The following is a 20,820-nucleotide window of genomic DNA, read 5'->3' as shown; positions in this document are numbered from 1 at the left end:
GAAACATAATACTCAATCGTACAACCTTGAGGGAGTACAAGAGCAGAGGGATCTTGTGATTCATGTGAATGATTCTCTGAAAGTGGTCCAGCAAGTTGAAACAATTGTTAAGATGGCTTATAAGATCCTTTGGTTTACAAGTAGAGGCACAGAGTATAAAAACAAGGAAGTAATGCTACATCTCTACAAATCATTGATCAGACTACATTTAGAGTTTTATGTTCAGTTCTGGGCACATTATTTAAGGAAAGGTGGTTAAGAGATCAAAGGAGATTAACTAAATTGATACCAGGAATGAGGGCTTTTAAACACAGGGAAGGATTAGAGAAATTGGGCTTGTTCATTTTGTTGAATTATAGACCAGTGAGTCTGATATCAGTGGTAGGGAAAGTATTGGAGAAAATTCTGTAAGAGAGAATTAATCTCCATTTAGAGTAATAAAATCACAGAGCCATTCAGCATGGTTACTGACCCTTTGGTGCAACTTGTCCACACTGACCAGACTTCACAATTCGACCTAGTCCCATTTGCCAGCACTTGGCCAATATCCATCTCAACCCTTCCTTTTCATATACCCTTACTAAAGAACAAAGAACAAAAAAAAATTACAGCACAGGAACAGGCCTTTCGGTCCTCCAAACCCGGACCGATCGAGATCCTCTGTCTAAACCTGTCATCTATTTCCTAACGGTCTGTATCCCTTTGCTCCCTGCTGATCAATGTACCTGTCCGGACACATCTTAAAAGACATTATCATGTCTATGTCTACCACCTCCGCTGGCAAAGCATTCCAGGCACCCACCATCCTCAGTGTAAAGAACTTTCCACGCATATCTCCCATAAACTTTCCTCCTCTTACTTTGAACTCATGACCCCTAGTAATTGAATCCCCCTCTCTGGGGAAAAAGCTTCTTGCTATCCACCCTGTCTACACCACTCATGATTTTGTAGACCTCAATCAGGTCCCCCCTCAGCTCTGTCTTTCTAATGAAAATAACCCTAATCTACTCAACCTTTCTTCATAGCTAGTGCCCTCCATACCAGGCAACATCCTGGTGAACTTCCTCTGCACCCACTCCAAAGCATCCACATCCTTTTGGTCATATGGCAACCAGAACTATACGCAGTAGTCTAAATGTGGTCGAACCAAAGTCTTATACAACTGTAACATGATCTGCTAACTCTTGTACTCAATATCCCATTTGATGAAGGAAAGCATGCCGTATGCCTTCTTGACCACTCTATAGACCTGCATTGCCACCTTCAGGGAATAATGGGCCTGAACACCCAGATCTCTCTGTGCATCAAGTTTCCCCAGGACTTTTCCATTTACTGTACAGTTTGCTCTTGAATTAGATCTTCCAAAATGCATCACTTCGCATTTGCCCAGATTGAACTCCATCTGCCATTTATCTGCCCAACTCTCCAATCTATCTATATTCTGCTGTAGAAGATGCTATCCAAGCCATGGTGGAAATGTTGAGGTAGTGGATGGGTTAAAAATTCTAACAAGAGACTATTTAAAACACATACATCACCATCAAATAATACAGACAGAATTAAGAAGTAAATTTGAGAATTAACCATAATCTTCTAATCCTCCTTCAATACAAGGGTGTAAGAATAAACCCACAATCCAAATGCCAATCAGATGAACCAAAGCTCTCTGAAACCATAAGCAAATTTTGACAATCTTGATTAGTTCAGCAAATGGATTCATTAAAGAAACATTTGCATACCTGAAATGTTGGAAGTCTGAAATAAAAGTAGAAAATGCTATAAATATTGCACAGATCTAGCAACAACTGTGGAGAAAGAAACAAAGTTAACTTTAAGGTTCTTATGAATCGTCACAACTTGAAATGTTAACTTTGATTTTCTCTGCACAAAAACTGTCAGATCTGTAGAGTATCTCCAGTACTTTTTTATTTTACTTTTAAGAGGCAAATTGTGTGTAATGAACATAGAACATAGAACATAGAACAGTACAGCACAGAACAGGCCCTTCAGCCCACAATGTTGTGCCGACCATTGATCCTCATGTATGCACCCTCAAATTTCTGTGACCATATACATGTCCAGTAGTCTCTTAAATGACCCCAATGACCTTGCTTCCACAACTGCTGCTGGCAACGCATTCCATGCTCTCACAACTCTCTGCGTAAAGAACCTGCCTCTGACATCCCCTCTATACTTTCCACCAACCAGCTTAAAACTATGACCCCTCGTGCTAGCCATTTCTGCCCTGGGAAATAGTCTCTGGCTATCAACTCTATCTATGCCTCTCATTATCTTGTATACCTCAATTAGGTCCCCTCTCCTCCTCCTTTTCTCCAATGAAAAGAGACCGAGCTCAGTCAACCTCTCTTCACAAGATAAGCCCTCCAGTCCTGGCAGCATCCTGGTAAACCTCCTCTGAACCCTCTCCAAAGCATCCACATCTTTCCTATAATAGGGCACCCAGAACTGGACGCAGTATTCCAAGTGCGGTCTAACCAAAGTTTTATAGAGCTGCAACAAGATCTCACGACTCTTAAACTCAATCCCCCTGTTAATGAAAGCCAAAACACCATATGCTTTCTTAACAACCCTGTCCACTTGGGTGGCCATTTTAAGGGATCTATGTATCTGCACACTAAGATCCCTCTGTCCTCCACGCTGCCAAGAATCCTATCCTTAATCCTGTACTCAGCTTTCAAATTCGACCTTCCAAAATGCATCACCTCGCATTTATCCAGGTTGAACTCCATCTGCCACCTCTCAGCCCATCTCTGCATCCTGTCAATGTCCCGCTGCAGCCTACAACAGCCCTCTACACTGTCAACGACACCTCCGACCTTTGTGTCGTCTGCAAACTTGCTGACCCATCCTTCAATTCCCTCGTCCAAGTCATTAATAAAAATTACAAACAGTAGAGGCCCAAGGACAGAGCCCTGTGGAACTCCACTCACCACTGACTTCCAGGCAGAATATTTTCCTTCTACTACCACTCGCTGTCTTCTGTTGGCCAGCCAATTCTGTATCCAAGCAGCTAAGTTCCCCTGTATCCCATTCCTCCTGACCTTCTGAATGAGCCTACCATGGGGAACCGTATCAAATGCCTTACTGAAGTCCATGAACTTGAGTTTTTTTAAAATTATGTAACCTAATCAGGATAATGTGGTTGATGTGGTGTACTTAGATTTCCAAATGATGATTAACAAAGTACCACAAAATAATACTTGCAGTAAATGCAAGAATAAAGGTAAAGGACCAGGACTAGGTCATTCAGATCACTGAGCCCGCTCCACATTCACCTATAACATGGCTAATCTTTTATCTCAATGCTATTTTCCCTCCCCATTCCTGTATAGCTAGAAATTAATTACCTAGAAATCCATAGATCTCTGTCTTTAATATACTCAATGACTGAACTCCATAGTCTCTGCAGTAGAGAATTCCCAAAATTTACCACTGCTGATGGATAAGTCTTCCTTACTTCAGTCCTAAATGGCAATCTTATTCTGAGATTGTGCCCTTGGGTTCTAGAACTCTCAAACAGGGGAAAACAACCTTCCTGCATCTACCCTGTAGAGCCCTGGAAGAATTCTGGATGCAAAATTGAAGCCTATAGAATAAAACTTGTTTTTATGACAGAAAAGAAATCAAGTAGTTGTAGAAAATTATTTCTCATACAATGAAATTCTCTGGTGCCTTTCTTCATATGTTCCTTAATAAAACATCGTATTATGAACTGTGAGGAGAGTAATGACAGACCTCAAGAAGAAATAAACAGAGTGGTGGAATGGCTTGGTATCTGGCAGATTCAGTTTAATGCAGAGAAACTATGACCTGCATTTTCCGCTGGCCAGTCACTACTTCAGCAGAGGTAGGAGTTACGTATTGGGAACCTACAGAATCCCCATCATCGCAACGTCTAAGAAAATTGCCTGAAAAGTTAAAGATTCTGAGATAACAAGCTGTAGAGCTGGATGAACACAGCAGGCCAAGCAGCATCAGAGGAGCAGGAAAGCAGATGTTTCGGGCTTAGACTCTTCAGAAACTCTGAAGAAGGGTCTTGACCTGAAACATCAGCTTTCTTGCTCCTCTGATGCTGCTTGGCCTGCTGTGTTCATTCAGCTCTACACCTTGTTATCTCAGATTCTCCAACATCTGTAGTTCCTCCTATCGCTAAATTAAAGATTCTATTGGGCAATTCCTCTTTGCCTGGAACTCTCCGAAAGCATCCATTTAAATCAGAGAATTCGGGGGATTTTTGCAGTTTTATAGAGTCATGCAACATAGAAACAGGCTCGGCCCACTGTGTCTACATCAGCCAAAAAACACCAAACCACACTAATTCTATTTATCTGTTCTTGGTTCGTTCATTACTATGTCCTGGCATTTTATGTATTTGTCCAGATGCTTCTAAAATGTTGCCAGAAACCTGAATTCACCAACATCTCAAGCAGCATATTCCATGTATCTACCAACATCTGTGTGAAAAAAACCTTCTCAGATATCTAAACTATTTACTCCTCACCTTGAAATTTTGCCTCTCGACTTAAACACATTTGCCATGGGGGACAAAAGATTCTCATGACCTATTCTGTTTATGTCTCTCAATTTTGTACACTTCAAATCAGATTCCACCCTCAGTCTCCTCTATTACTTGGAAAACAATCCCAGCTTCTTGGTCTCTCCTCATGACTGAGACTTTTCAACCCAGGCAACATCCTGGCAGATCTGCTCTGTATCTTCTCCAGTGCTAACACATCCTTCTGATAGTGTGGCCAATGAAACTGCATGTTGTATTCCATCTATGGCATAACCAATGTTTTATCAAGTTGTAACAAAACTTCCCTGCTCTTATATTCCGTGCCCTGGCTAACAAAGGCATGTAACTGTATTCACCACTCTGTCTCCTTGTGCTGCCACCTTCACAGATCTATGAACTTCTATACCAAAGTCCCTTTATTCCTTAGTACTCCCTAGGGGCCTGCCATTCATGATGTGTATCCTTCCCTTATTGGACCTCCCAAAATGCATCACCTTGCACTCATCGGGATCAATTCCATCTACAGTTGCTCAGCCCAATTTATCAGCTGGTCAATTGCAGACTGCAGCTTGAGATCATTCTTCTCAGTGTCAACAACATCATCAATTTCCGTGTTTTATAAAGTTGCCACAAGACTTCTCTGCTTCTATATTCCATGCCTTGGCTAATGAAGACAAGCATCTGTACGTTTTCTAATTGTACCTTCTACATTCACATCCAAGTCATTAATGTTCGTATTTCACTTACATTAAGTAGAATAGTTACTCAGGAAACATTTCACTATTAAAACATTGTCTAACTCATGATTAATTTTTAAGCAGACCCCATACTTATCTCGTATTCCCCAGATCTATTAGAGCCCCAAACTCTGACCCAACATGTGCCTCAAGGCCCAACAACTCCCGAACCCACCAACTGATATGCATCCTCTCTACCCGACTCTGCTACTGACCCCTCTACCCCTGTCAGACACAATCTGATTCCCCTAACACCTGAACTAAACCTCTTGTACTCTGATCCTCCTTCTCACACCAGCATTACCAAGCCCTCAAGACTGTGCCTAATGCAACTACCACCAAACCTCTGAGGATTCACTGTCCCCAACAAACACTGGACTGGTTCGAAACCCTCAACCAACTTCTGTCTGGACCCAAAGCAATGTGCTGAAGTCTGTTGCCAGACCTGGCAAGACTAACCCCATCATGCCATCCAGACCCAAACAACTTCACCACCCCTTCGCCTGACTAGAACCGCCAGCCTCCCTGCCTCTCATTGAACCTAATTTCTCCTAGACACCTCATTAACCCTAAATGTGGCATCAATGACCTGGCCCCTTGCTACATTTTAATCTGGCACCATGCCCATTTGGCACCCTACCCCCCTCCCACCTTGCACCTTATCCTTGCTCTTGTCATCATACCGTACTGCCTCCCGAGTCAGCAGCCTACGTACTTGAACGATAGTTATCTGGCATTCTACTCCTATCCATCTGGCATCTTCCCCTGGTAGCCTAGCATTATCTAGCTGGAACCTTATTTAGCCAGCACCTTACCTACCTGACATCCTACCGTCTCTTAACACCACACTTACCTTATGCACTTATGGTTTGACAACAGCTGTCAATCTGTCTGAGACTGCCACCTGTCAAAAACTGGCCCAAACATTTGGCAAGTTAAGTAAGGAAATGCAAAATGACATAATGGATACAATTTGAAAGGAGGTGAAGACACAGAAGAGATAATTGCAACTGCAGATGCTGGAGAATCCGAGATAAAAAAAGTGTGGAGCGGGATGAACACAGCAGGCCAAGCAGCATCTTAGGAGCACAAAAGCTGATGTTTCGGACATAGACCCTTCATCAGAAAAGGGGGATGGAGAGAGGGTTCTGAAATAAATAAGGAGCGTGGGGGAGGCAGATCGAAGGTGGATAGAGGAGAAGATAGGTGGAGAGGAGACAGACAAGTTAAAGGGTTGGGGATGGAGCCTGCAGAGGTAAGTATAGGTGGGGAGGTAGGAAGGGGATAGGTCAGTCCGGGGCTCGATGTTCTGGATGTAGCTGTGGTCACAGTTGGGGCCAAACTGGGAAGGCTTGAATGTGGACTGTAGTCCATTGACGATGATCTGGTTCCATAGGCAGGCGCTGAGGAAGATGATGTGGTTCTGTACTCGATGTTCTGGATGTAGATGTGTAGTTGATCTATCTATGTAATAAACAACTGCACCTCCCAGTCACAAACCATTCCAACTCTCCCTCCCATTCCCCAGACAACATGTCGATCCTGGGCCTCCTGCTGTGCCACAATGATGCCACCCGAAGGTTGCAGGAACAACAACTCATTCTGCTTGGGAGCCCTACAGCCCAATGGTATGAATGTGGATTTCACAAGCTTCAAAATCTCCCCTCCTCCTACTACATCACAAAACCAGCCCAGCTTGTCCCCGTCTCCCTCACCTGTTTTTCCTCTCACCCATTGCCTCCTCCCACCTTAAGCCGCACCTCCATTTCTCTACCTCCTAACCTCATCCCGCCCCCTTGACCTGACCGTCCTCCCTGGACTGACGTATCTGCCTGCCACCTACACTCACCTCTACAGGTCCCATCCCCGCCCCTTTAACTTGTCTGTCCCCTCTTCACCTATCTTCTCCTCTATACATCTTCGATCCGCCTCCCCCTCTCTCCCTATTTATTTCAGAACCCCCTCCCCCTCCCCCTTTTCTGATGCAGGGTCTAGGCCCGAAACGTCAGCTTTTGTGCTCCTAAGATGCTGCTTGGCCTGCTGTGTTCATCCAGCTCCACACTTGGTTATCTTGGATTCTCCAGCATCTGCAGTTCCCATTATTCCCGATTTGAATTTTCTGCTTTAGATTCTACTTAGCTCAGTTAGGAGTCTTCAATTTGATTGGTTGTAAGCCCTGCTCACAAATGCCATTGATCCTTTGCAAGCACCATTCCACTATCACTAATAGCAAAATGAAGGCCCAGAAATGAAGAGCCAGGATGACTTGCCTGACAGTGTCAAACAATGATTACTGAAACAATTTCTAAAAATTTAGGACTGCAACCAACTGTCAAACTGACAATTTCCTTTATCTGTTTCAGGCGTTTCCACAATACTCAGTGGAGTGGAGCATTGATTGATATGAGAAACATCAAATTGCATTATATACTGTCATTAACATAGTATGATGCCGTAATAAACATTCAATGATAACAAGGTGTGAAGCTGGAGGAACACAACAGACCAGGCAGGATCAGAGGAACAGGAAAGTTGATGTTTTGGGTCGGGACCCTTCTTCCAATTTCTGCCTCGCCTGCTCTGTTCCCCCAACTCATCACTTTGTCATCTCTGACTCCATCATCTGCAGTTCTTGGTATCTCAAACATCCAGTTGGTGTTGCTTCAGTCTATTTTATCACTGCATCAAATTCCTCAAACATGTTGTTTCTCATTTGATAATGTTTCCGACATATATGTTCATACTTTTCTCTTCTGCAGAAAATCATTTTTTTTGTTCACAAACTATCAAGCAAAATATTCATCAACAGAGAAAGTGTTGGAGACAATTTTATGAATAATTAAACAATTTGTGACAATGTTCTTGTGATTATACTCCACTCAGACTTCATGGAACCAAATTACAAAGAATACAGTTACAAAAACTGTCAGCAATCCAATTTATGAGAATTCTAATTCTTGTGGAATGGAATCATGAAAATCCAGAAAATTTCACATTTCAGAATGTACCCACCTTCATCGCAAATAGTTGACTCCTCAATTAAAAAGCAAAATTGTGCACCTGATGTAAATAAATATGTTTGATTTTCATGTCTCCGTATGTGTCAGAGAAAAGGGTATAGTATTTAAATATCAAAGATACCAAGAACTGCAGATGCTGGAGTCAGAGTCAACACAGTGTGAAACTGAAGGAACACAGCAGGTCAGGCAGCAACAGAGGAGTAGGAAAGTCAATGTTTTGGGTCTTCAGACTGGGGAGCGAAAAGGGAGCTGGGAAATGAAAGAGGGAGGAGGGGTGGGGCCGGGGGAAGGAAGGTGGGATGGTGATAGATAGATGCAGGTCGTGGGTGGTGAGGGTTGGTCAGCGGCAAGCGTGGGAGATGAGAGGGAGGATGGGTGGAGCTGGGGAAAGGTAGGTTGGGTGGTGTCTCTGAGCTATGCTTGCCTCTTTGTAGGATACGTGGAATAGTTACTTTTCCACTGATATACCGGTACCATCCCTCACCTGTTTCTTCATTACTTTGATGACTGTATCGGCACTGTCTCATGCTCCCATGAGGAGCTTGAACAGTTCATCAACTTTACTACCTCCTTTCACCCCAACCTTAAATTCACCTGGACCATCTCCTATACCTCCCTCTCCTTCCTGGATCTCTCCATCACCATCTCTGATAACTGCCTCAATGCTGACGTCTACTTCAACCTCACTGACTCCCATAGATATCTTGACTACAGCTCCTCTCACCCACCCTCCTGCAAGAATGCGATCCCATATTCTCAATTACTCAGCCTCTGCAATTTACTCTATTTCAAGGACCGCAACTTCCCTCCTGCGGTGATCAGAAATGCCCTGAACTGCATCTCTTGCATTTCCCACACTTTTGCCCTCAAACCCCTTCCACCCACCAAAAATAAAGACAGCGTCCCCTTGGCACTCACATACTACCCCTCACCACAACCTCCGCATCCAGCATATCATCCACCACTGCCACCACCTACAATCCGAGCCCATGGCCAAAGAGATATTTCCCTCCCCATCCCTATGTGCCTTTGATAGGGACAGCTCACTCCGCAACTCCCTTGTCCACGCCACACTCCCCACTAACCCCTCCCAACCCGGCACCTTTCCCTGCAACTGTAGGAAGTGCTACACCTGCCTTCTCACCTCCATCCAAGGCCCAAAACAAACTTTCCATTCTGACTAGCGTTCACCTTTATATCCTCCAACCCGGTCTACTGTATCCATTGCTCCCGATGTGGCCTCCTTTATATCGGTGAGACCAAGTGTAGGCATGGGACCATTTCATGGACCATCTGCACGAGATACTCGACAACACCTATCAGTCACTAACATTTTAACTATCTCATCCCACTCCCTTGTTGACATGTCTATCCTGGGCCTCCTCTTGTGCCAAAATGGTGCCACTCGCAAACCGGATGAGCAACTCCTCAAATCCTGCCTCGGCAGCCTACAGCCCAATGGCCTGAATTTAGAATTCACCACTTTTAAAATCTCTGCACCCCAAGCCTCATCCCACACCTAACCCTCCTCCTCATGCCTGCATCCTTGAGCTGTCATAATCTGTCTGTCTTCTTCCGCATTTATCTGCCCCACCCTTCCTACTGAACAATCTCCACTACCTCCTACCTGCATTCATCTATCACCACCACACCTACCTTTCCCCAGCCCCATCCATCCTCCTTCTTGTCTCCTTGACCTCACACAACCTGCCCATCTTCTCTCCCATCTCTGCCCCACCCTTCCCACTGACTAATCAACACCATCCCCTACCTGTATCTACCTATCACCATCCCACATACCTCCCCCAGCCCCACCCAACCTCCCTCTATTTATTTCTGAGCTCCCTACTCCCTCCCCAGTTCTGAAGAAAGGCCCCAATGCAAAATATCGACTTTCCTGCTCCTTTGATGCTGCCTGACTTGTTGTGATCCTCCGACTCCACACTGTGTTGACAGAATGTAAATATGGTTCACGGGTCTGAATTCCAGAATTCCATCCTGCTTTTTTTAGTGCCTGCAATTGTGGCTATTGTGGAATTAGGTTTCAGGCAATCTGCAACTTTGCACTCTCTTCCTTCATTGTAGGGTGAGGTATCTGTTAGCGTCCCACAATTTTATTACAGTCGGGCTGGCACCTACTTTGCTGATCAAAATCAGAGGAGTTTACATTCATAAACTTATTGAAAGCTAAGTTCAAAAGATCTTACCTATCGCAACTCAAGATCCACTCAGCCCATTGTACTCTCTATTACAGTTCATGGCATAGTATCCACTTACCAAACATGCCAAACAAGTAGGGTGTAAAGAAAAACTCTGGTAGGTACCTGATGAATTCAAGTTGCCAATGTACTGAATAATCTTTAATGTTGTGTTTGGCCAAACTGAATTGTCCAGCACGATTCACGGGCAAGAGCCGCATGCATCTCACATCCATGGACTTTGACATCTGGAATTTGCCAACTCTTCACAACCATCTTGGCACGTCTCTGACGCAGGTGGTGTGGAAGCACAGACTTCCATTAAAGAGTGATAACAAAGTGTGAAGCTGAATGAACACAGCAGGTCAAGCAGCATCTCAGGAGCACAAAAGCTGGTGTTTCAGGCCTACACCCTTCATCAGAGGGCTCTCTGATGAAGGGTCTGGGCCCAAAATGTCAGCTTTTATGCTCCTGAGATGCTGCTTGGCCTGCTGTGTTCATCCAGCTTCACACTTTGTTATCTTGGATTCTCCAGCATCTGCAGTTCCCATTATCTCTTCCATTAAAGAGTGCACTGGTTATTAGAATTGAAATATTTTTGCAGGGACATTTTGCAAGCAAGACAGGCACTCAACTGAATAATTTAATCAGAATGCAGCAGAAGTCTGCTCACTTCCTTCCTTAGCATCAGTTATCTTAAGAGTCTAACTGGTCACATTTGAGTTCCGTATAGATCACAAGCATCAAAATTATAAAATGGTCGTGAGTATATTATACCAAAAAAATACTATAAGAAAATCTTACAGAGGATAGTGGGCTACCAATATCCAAAACTGTAGAATTCTCTCATTAGTGAGGAGGTTTGAGGATGGTTTTTCTGTTGAAAGGTCAATTTGAGGACCATAGAAATCTAATTAAAAGCAGGGATTCTTTCCACTACTGTTCATGTTCTATCAATTTGTGGATCATCAAGGGTACTTTAGTGGCTGGGCCCCAATGGAAATGTTCTCCAGTACCTTCACCAACCACATATCTCCTGTCATCAAGATCTGCCTTTCTAGCCTCAGTTATCACAACCTGAATTATCTCAGTCCCATAGTAGAGTACAAGAAGCTGCTGAGAACTAAATTATGTTCTTGCAATGACAGCCCATCCCGATTACACTGCTGGGACTGAAAAGCAGCCGGACCTGCAAGTGACTGACAGCTCTAAGGGGTGAGATTTAATCATTGAAAGGGATGGGAGCCTTGACGTCTGGCAGTTAATTGCTTGATTGTTACAGAATTGGAGTGAGGCTGTAGGAAACAGCTGAGGTAGGATTGCACCCATTTTCCAGACTGCTGTCAGGCTGTCCTCATCCTGACTGAAGTCAGCCCATGGAATCATTGTGGCACAGTGAAGGCCATTTGATCCACTGAGATCAAATTGGTTACGTATAGCAACGCAGTCAGTTCTATTTCCCTGTTCCATCTCCGTTGCCTTAAACACTTTCAAACTTCGCACATCTTTTGTCCAGTAGATGGAAACGTGGAAACGTCACAGGAAGTATATGTTTGCTTTCTTAAAATGCACTGCTACTGGTTAAAAGTACAAATTGCAACATACATTCAACAATTTTACCCAATATGATTAGGTTTTATTTTGATTTGAATTAGGTAGTTAAATATAATGTGTCATTACATCAAGTCCATTTTTAATGTTTATTGAAATTGAAAAATGGAAATAAATGTCGTAAAATCCACATTTTATCCATGTCTGATCCTGTAAAACTATGAGGTGAAACTGTGAGACTAGGTCAGCTTAATAATGTCAAACTTCTAACTGAAGTTGTTTCTCTTTAATTCAAAAAAAGTTTTCTTTCATATTATAGGTCAGGGGCGATGTGAGGGCCTGACTGATTAAATTTATATCTTAAATACACAGGCTAAAGGCATACATGATCATCCAAGACCAGAGAGTAAATCAGAAACAGAAGCAAGGAGAAGTGCTGTTAAGAGACGAATGTCATCCCCACACTTTTCACACAATAAACGGCATACGGAATTAGAGGTAGGGGACACATCTGGAGGGATTTGTGTCAGACTTTAGTGTTAATATTGCAACAGGCTAACATATTTCTAGCAATTATTCAATCAGATAGCAATACTGTGCAGAAGGAGTTGTTGAATGGATTTTCAACCCCTAAACATTGTTGTTCAAAATTAATGACTGGTAACATCAAAAAAACAAATAGAGCTTTGTAAATACCTACATGGAATGACTGATCTGAATGGTGGTTTTTGTTATATAATGTCTAGGTATTTGAATAACAAAATAGAATTTTTAAGTTGAAATTCCATTCATATTGAGGCTGTATATTTTTCTTTTGGGTTTTCTAGTTTCAACTGCTCTCCTCAAGAGGTTCTACACTGCTTTGTTTCTAATTTGAGTGAACCTCTTTTTAGAATTGGTTTAACTTTTACCATAGTTAATAAGCTGAAAAGCTGACTACTTGAGTTTTTTGTTATGTGAATATATCAGTTGGATCTTTTTAAATTAGGAGTCTTGCTGATAATCTCATTCATGTGGATGCAGTGTGCAACTATTCCCTGGGGATATATGTACAAGCAAGTTTTATTGAATGTTTTCGTTTAATCAATGGTATGGTGAATCACTAATTGTGAGACATTGTTGTGAGAGTTGGAGGTAGGGGATTTTGTGAGGGGCTAGATGTTTAGTGTTTGCACCTGTTTTGATGGGAGTTATGCAACTGGTTCGCAGGGATTCAGAAAGTACTTGATGCCCATAGTCATAAAAGTTCATAAATCATTTCTTCTTTTGGCAATGAAACATAGACCTAAGCAGTATATTGGCATTAATTTGTTACTCATCTACTAAAAATCCTCTGAACTGAGCATTACTTGAGTGACTAAGGGTGGCATGGTGGCTCAGTGGTTAGCACTGCTGCCTGACAGCACTAGAGGTCTGGATTCGATTCCACTCTCGGGCAACTGTCGTGTGGAGTTTGCACATTCTCTCCGTATCTGTGTGGGTTTCCTCCGGGTGCTCTGGTTTCCTCCCACTGTCCAAAAATGTGCAGGTTAGCTGGACTGGCCATGCTAGATTGCCCATAGTGTTCAGGGATATGTAGAGTAGGTGGGTTATAGAGGGATGGGCCTGCGTGGAATGCTGTGAGAGTCGGTGTGGACTTGTTGGGCCAAAAGGCCTGCTTCCAAACTGTAGGGAGTGTACGTCTAGGATCAAAATACAGATTGGAGCAATTCCCTTCTTCCTTGACCAGAGGCCTGAACAATTCTCATCCGTCTGGTTCAGCTTGTTCTGTCACTCAACAATTTCTCCTTTAATTCATCTCACTTCTGCCAAGTCAAAGGAATGGTTATGTGTGACTAAGGAGTGACCCACATGGGTTCCAGTTATGCCTGCCTCTTTATGGCGTATATGGAATGATCTTTGTTCCAGTCATACACTGGCCCCTTCCCAAAACTCCTTTCTCAGTCTCTGCTTGAGTGCCATTCATGCTGCTGCCATTTTGCCTGCAATTCCCACCTCTCTATAACTTTCACACTGCTCATTTCTGATGCTTCCTTCCCTTGACCTGTCTGTCTGAATTTCAGGGAATAAACTGTCTACTGCCATCTGCTACAAAGCCACTGACTCCCATAGCTAGCTTCACTACAGCTTGTCATACTCTATGTCCTCCTAGAACTCTATTCCATTCCCCTAGTTCCTTTACCTACGTTGTATCTGTTTGGATGATGCCACCTTCCAAAGCAGCACTGCTGACAGGGTTTGCTTCTTCCACGACCGTGGTTTCCCACCCACTGTGGTTGACAGGGCCCTCAACTGCATCTGTTCTATCACCCCTACATCTGCCTTTGCGCCTTCCCATCACTCACAACAGTATGTTCGGCTCCCCTTTGTCCTCACTTTACTCATCAGCCTTCTCATTCAAAGGATCATTCTCCGCCATTTCAGACAACTGCAGCAGAATGCCACCACCAAACACACCTTCACCTCACTTCCCCTGTATGCATTTCACAGGGATCGTTCTCCCTAAGACGCACTAGTTCATTCCACAACCACCAACATCAACCGCCCTCTTAAAGGCATCTTCCCTTGTAACAACATGCCCCTTCACCTACTCCCTGCTCATCATCCAAGGGCCTAAACAGTCTTTCAAAATGAAGCAGCATTTCACCTGTACCTCCTTCAATTTTGTGTTTTGTATTCGCGGCGCCCAGTGTGGCCTACTCTACATTAGAGAAACCAAACACAGACTTTACGAAACACATCTGCTCTGTGCACAAGCCAGACCCTGGCCTTCCTGTAGCCGGTTATTTTGACACAGTGTCCTGCTCGCATGCCCACTCATCTCACAGTGTGAACAAAAGGAACAACATCTCATCTTCAGCCTAGCACTATAAAACCATGTGAACTAAATATTAAGTTCAAAACCTTCAAATTGTGAACCATTTTTTCACTTTTCTTTTAGCTGGTTACATTCTGTTATCAAGTCCTCTCTCTCCTCCCCCCATCCCCATAGGACTGTCTTTCTTTTCAAGTCAAGTAGGAGACACACCAATGTTCTGCCATTCTTACATTGTGATCACTTAATTTGAATGATCAACATCCTTTCTCTACCAGCATTCTACACCCAGCACTCCCACGCCCACTCCTCCCCAAAATTACAGTATAAATTTATGCCCTCCACACTTCATTTCAGTTTTGATAATGAATCATCTAGACTCGAAACGTTAGCTTATGGTCTCTCTCTGGATACTGTCTGACCTATTGAGATCTCAGGGCAATGGACCATTTATTAGCCTGATTGTGTTTGGTACTTAGTTACCAGTGGACATTGTCCATCTGTACAGCTCTCTCTTTCTCATAACTGGCAACAAGAGCAACTTAAATAACAATTTTAATCAAAATCCATTATGAAAAAAATTCCGTCAATGTATTTGATTCCTGTATTATTAAATTGATTCCAGTCCAAAGTATTCATTTAGTTCTTTCTGCTTATTTTGGTTTCCTCCTATAGAAACTTGATGTTTTCCTCTGGAGGCTTTAGCTTCATCAAGAAATTTTTTGTAAAAAAAATTATTGAGTTGACTACTGTTTTTAATTAGGTTGGATATTTGGAAGTAGTCTAGAACAGAAAATATAGGTTGATTTTGGCATATCCTGCAATTTGTTGTCAGCTTTTAATCCTCTCTTGACCATTTTGGTCAAGCAGCAGAAAGTATCTCTCGAGTTGTACAACAAACCCCATTAATAATGTGATATCACCAGACTGATTGTGGAGTGAGGGGGACTGAAAATCACAAAGCTTTGTTTCACTATAAAATGGGTAATAACAAAGGACAAAGAACAAAGAAAATTATAGCACAGGAACAGCCCCTTCAGCCCTCCAAGCCTGCACCAATCCAGATCCTCTATCTAAACCTGTCACCTATTTTCCAAGGATCTGTATCCCTCTGCTCCCTGCCCATTCATATATCTGTCTAGATACATCTTAAATGATGCTGCTGTGCCCGCCTCTACCACCTCCACTGGCAACGTGTTCCAGGCGCCCACCACCCTCTGCATAAAGAACTTTCCACATATATCTCTCTTAAACTTTTCCCTTCTCACCTTGAAATCGTGACCCCTAGTAATTAAGTCTCCCGCTCTGGGAAAAAGCTTCTTGCTATCCACCCTGTCTACACCACTCATGATTTTGTAGACCTCAATCAGGCCCCCCCTCAACCTCTGTGTTTCTAATGTTTATAATCCTAATCTACTCAAACTTTCTTCATAGCTAGTGCCCTGCATACCAGGCAACATCCTGGTGAACCTCCTCTGCACCCTCTCCAAAGCATCCACATCCTTTTGGTAATGTGGCAACCAGAACTGTATGCAGTATTCCAAATGTGGTCGAACCAAAGACCTATACAACTTTAACATAACCTGCCAACTCTTGTATTCAATACCCTGTCCAATGAATGAAAGCATGTCGTATGCCTTCTTGACCACTCTATCCACCTGCGTTGCCACCTTCAGGGTACGATGGACCTGAACACCCAAATCTCTGTTTTATACGTGCTCTTAGTCACTTCTAGAACATTTTTTGGAAAGAAATATCTGTACTTCCTTTAGGAAGAGAGGTAGTACACTGGTCAATTACAGCATTAGTAGCAATCTTTTAACATGCATACCTTCTGAAATGTGAAGCACAAATGTTCTTGCTTTCTTTAACTCTTTGTCATAATTAATATTTTGTTATTTCCTTTTCTCCAGGTAAATAGATACCATGACAGTGGTAGTTCTTTCAGTAGCCTTCACCACTTGCCATGTATGGAAACTCCAGACAGATTTGGCATAATACCAGAATCAAACTTTCCTATTCCTTCACACCATTATTCACCGTTTCAAAATACAGAGCCTTTCAAGCCTGCTTATGAAGCCAGCAGCAGTTTTGTGGAAACAACCTCCCCAGTACAGAAGGTCTCCAACCCAAGGATTTATGTCCCTCGAGGTTCCTGTGGTTATGATTTTACACTGCCTGGCTACATGGGCTCCAACTCTTACCCAGCCCTTTATAAAGATTGTAGTAACATACATTCTGAAACTGACTCACGAAAGATGTGTGTGCAACTTAATGGATCCCAGCACAGTATGGGCACTCTGAATGTCCATGATCAAAACTTTGATGTACCAAGTAAACATCTTGGGTGGAAGCAAATATTGAAAGGAGGATATGGAGAAAGGAATGAGTGTAGCCATATCATACCCAATTCAAGTCATTACTACAATGGAGAATACCCCTGCAGATTAGATGGCAAACCCTCAAACCCTCCTGCTTTGCAGACTATCATAACCACAACTACAAAGGTTTCCTACCAAACCTACAAACCTGTGACTAAGTTTGATGACAATATTTGTGATGCCAAAAATCTTCCGAACTGCCACTTAACAGACAACATATCTCCTACCATTTACCCTGAGACAAAGTTCCAGGAAGATAACAGCATGGTCAAATCAGCCATACTCTATCAACAGGAGGGGCCCTCTAAAACAGAGCGGACTGAAGGACTGGAAAGCTACAGATACGGAAATTATTCTGTCAATTCCTATATTACCCGATCAGCTCACCCTTTTAGATATGATACTGGAGAATACTGAAAATGAACTCACCTTTGTTTGACCTTAAGCGTCACCTTAATTCTTCATAAGCACACAATGTCCCTTTTGGAATTTTAATCCATTCAAGATAACATTTGCAAGTGATGTGGTGTCATTGAATATTTTACACTTCTAAAAAGGAAGCAGCAAAGCACTGAAATATAGGAAAAAAGTAGAGGATTCAAACTTGACTGAACAGTTAGATCTATGTTCCACTTTCTCAAAAATTTCCTTTAGCTTGTGGGAAACTTGAAACATGTTAATTTCACATTTAAAACTGCAGTTCAAACCAGTGAAACTTAACAGGTTAAAGATGAACATTATTTTGTCTCCTGCATGTTTCTATACTCATGGTTCATTTCAGTACTTGCCATTACAAAAGTTTTTAGTTTGTGCATAGCTAAATGTTCAGATAGAATATGACAAGACACATATTTCACTTGATGTTAAACACATACAATCAAAAATATTGTCTGATTATGATGTAGGATGTTGCTGTGTGTTTCTGCATAATTTCTCTTTTAACTTGGCTCCTTGAGAGGTAGCTGTTGGAGATCTGCTATCAGACTTTGCTCATTCCAAGTGGGCAATGTGCAACATACATGGTTCCAGATTCCCAAACATATTGTATCAAAAACATTGGAGACCAAAATAACACAAACATGTAGGGGTATGCTGGGATTTTAAATACCTGGAGAACTGCTCACTGAGTTTGAAGGTTATGAGTTCTAGCAAATGAAACTGTCTTCTTGTATCTAATATTAGAATGAAGAGATTGAATGAGGTTTAACATAGCAAAATATTTAACCCTACTTGATGTCAAGTAACTACCCTAATTGACAGATGCATCATTTCATGATATTTTGAAACAACAAATTGAGTTAACATCACAAAATAGAGAAATGAACCTTTTATTCAGACATCAGTAATAAAAATAATTTGCATCACATTTGCATCCTTTGCGTCACCTAGATGTTGTAATATGCTTCATGTAATAAGACATCAACGGAATATATTATGCTAACTAATTATATTTAATCAAGGTGTCAGTTTATGTAGATAGAACTGGTAGAGAGCAGAACCTCTCCTAGAGTCATACAAGAATGCATGACTTACTATGCTGAAAATAAAGAATTCTTATGAAAAACACTCTGGACTCAAGAAGCTGTACTTGGGAGACTAATTGCAGTTGGAACCCCTACGCATGATAAAAGAGCAGAAAAATACAGAAGTATACCAACCAAAAATGCAACTATTAAAATAAACTTTGTTGACAAGAAGAAAAGAAATACTTTCAAGATTAACAAATACATTGATGGAAGCGTGCACAAAGCAGGCAGCTGAGAAAAGACCAGGAGACCAGACTGCAGTGAGAACCAACCGGAAAAACTAGGCAGTTGAAGGAGTAGCTCCAGAGCTCCAGAGGTTAATTTGAGAGTCATTCCAAGTGAATGAAGCACTGCACCAGAATCAAGAAAGGGAGGTTTGAATTAAAATATTTACAAAGTATAGAATAGCTCAGGCTTAGAACAAAGGGACAAAAAGATCAGATCTGTTAATTGGTAAATGCAGGAAAAACAAGGTATGCAGTTGCAAAATGGGGCATTATTAAAAATGCTGAGATGAAGAAATATTGAGGGTGCTTCATCCATCCTGTGAGTTTGAGGAGAAATTTAAGAATAGTGTGTAAAATTTAATGGGAGAGAATAAAAACCTGTGGAAAGCATCAATTTGATCATAATTGGTCACATTCATTACCTGATAACAGAAACATGTGCATACAAGGGGTAATAGGAACTGCAGATGCTGGAGAATCCGAGATAATAATATGTGGAGCTGGATGAACACAGCAGGCCAAGCAGCATCTTCGGAGCAGGATAGCTGACGTTTTGGGCCGAGACCTCTGCTTGATGTGGAAAGTCTTTATGGGGCCTGAGATGGGGGTGAGGGAGGGGTTGTGGGGGGCAGGTGTAGCATTTCCTGTGGTTGCAGGGAAAAGTGCCGGGTGTGGTGGAGCTAGAGGGGAGTGTGGAGTGAACAAGGGAGTCACGGAGAGAGTGGTCCCTCCAGAAAGCAGAGAAGGGTGTGGAGAGAAAAATGTCTTTGGTGGTGGGGTTGGATTGCAGATGGCGGAAGTGTCGGCGGATGATGCATTGGATCTGGAGGTTGGTGGGCTGGTATGTGAGGATGAGGGTGATTCTTTTTTGGTTGTTATTGCGGTTTGGGGTGTGAAGGATGAGTTGTGGGAAATGCAGGAGACATGATTGAGGGCGTTCTTGACCACTGCCTTGGGGAAGTTGCAGTCCTTGAAAAACAAGGACATCTGAGATGTACGGGAGTGGAATGCCTCATCCTAGGAGCAGATGCGGCGGAGGCGACGGAATTGGGAAATAGGGGATCGAATTTTTGCAGGAAGGTGGGTGGGAGGAGGTATTTTCTAGGTAGCTGTGGGAGTCAGTGGGCTTGAAATGGATATCGGTTTCTAGGTGGTTTCCTGAGATGGAGACAGAGAGGTCCAAGAAGGTGTAGGAGGTGTTAGAAATGGTTCAGGTGAACTTAAGATTGGGGTGGAAGGTGTTGGTGAAGTGGATGAACTGTTCGAGCTCCTTGTGCGAGCACGAGGTGGTGCCAATACAGTTATCAATGTAACGGAGGAAGAGGTGGGGTTTTGGGCCTATGTATGTACGGAAGAGGGGTTGTTCCACATAACCTACAAAGATGCAGGCATAGCTTGGACCAATGCAGGTATACACGGCCACCCACTTTGTCTGTCGAAAGTGGGAGGAATTGAAAGAGACATTGTTGGGGGTGAGGATCAGTTCGGCTAAGCGGATGAGGGTGTCAGTGGAGGGGGACTGGCCAGGCCTGCGGGACCGGAGGAAGCAGAGGGCCATTAGGCCTTCTGTATGGGGAATGCAGGTGTATAGGGACTGGATGTTCATAGTCAAAATGAGGTTTTGGAGACCGGGGAATTGGAAGTTCTGGAGAATGTGGAGGGCATGGGTGATGTCACAGACGTAGGTAGAGAGTCCCTGGACCAAGGGGGAGAAAATGAGTCCAAATAGGTGGAGATGAGTTCAGTGGAGCAGGAGCAGGTGGAGACAATGGGTCAACCAGGGCAGTTAGGTTTGTGGATTTTGGGAAGGAGATAGAAGCCGGCAGTG

The 20,820-nt window shown here is 42.9% G+C and overlaps 1 protein-coding gene across 2 annotated transcripts in view; it reads left to right on the top strand.

The window, feature by feature from the left end:
• gcm2 (glial cells missing transcription factor 2) overlaps positions 1-18,812 on the top strand; it is a 60,031-nt gene extending 41,219 nt beyond the window's left edge. The window contains exons 4-5 of one of the 2 annotated variants that reach the window (XM_048562692.2): positions 12,416-12,541; positions 16,772-18,812. In XM_048562692.2, the coding sequence (XP_048418649.1) occupies positions 12,416-12,541; positions 16,772-17,656 (1,011 nt within the window). In that variant the 3' untranslated portion in view covers positions 17,657-18,812. The remainder of the gene's footprint in view (positions 1-12,415; positions 12,542-16,771) is intronic. The other variant, XM_048562685.2, reaches the window with a different exon arrangement.
• The last annotated feature ends 2,008 nt before the right edge of the window (positions 18,813-20,820 follow it).

The sequence above is a fragment of the Stegostoma tigrinum genome, chromosome 2 (assembly GCF_030684315.1).
Source record: "Stegostoma tigrinum isolate sSteTig4 chromosome 2, sSteTig4.hap1, whole genome shotgun sequence".
Lineage (NCBI taxonomy): Eukaryota > Metazoa > Chordata > Chondrichthyes > Orectolobiformes > Stegostomatidae > Stegostoma > Stegostoma tigrinum.
Note: the sequence above shows the minus strand (reverse complement) of the source record. Positions and strands in the feature narration are given on the sequence as shown.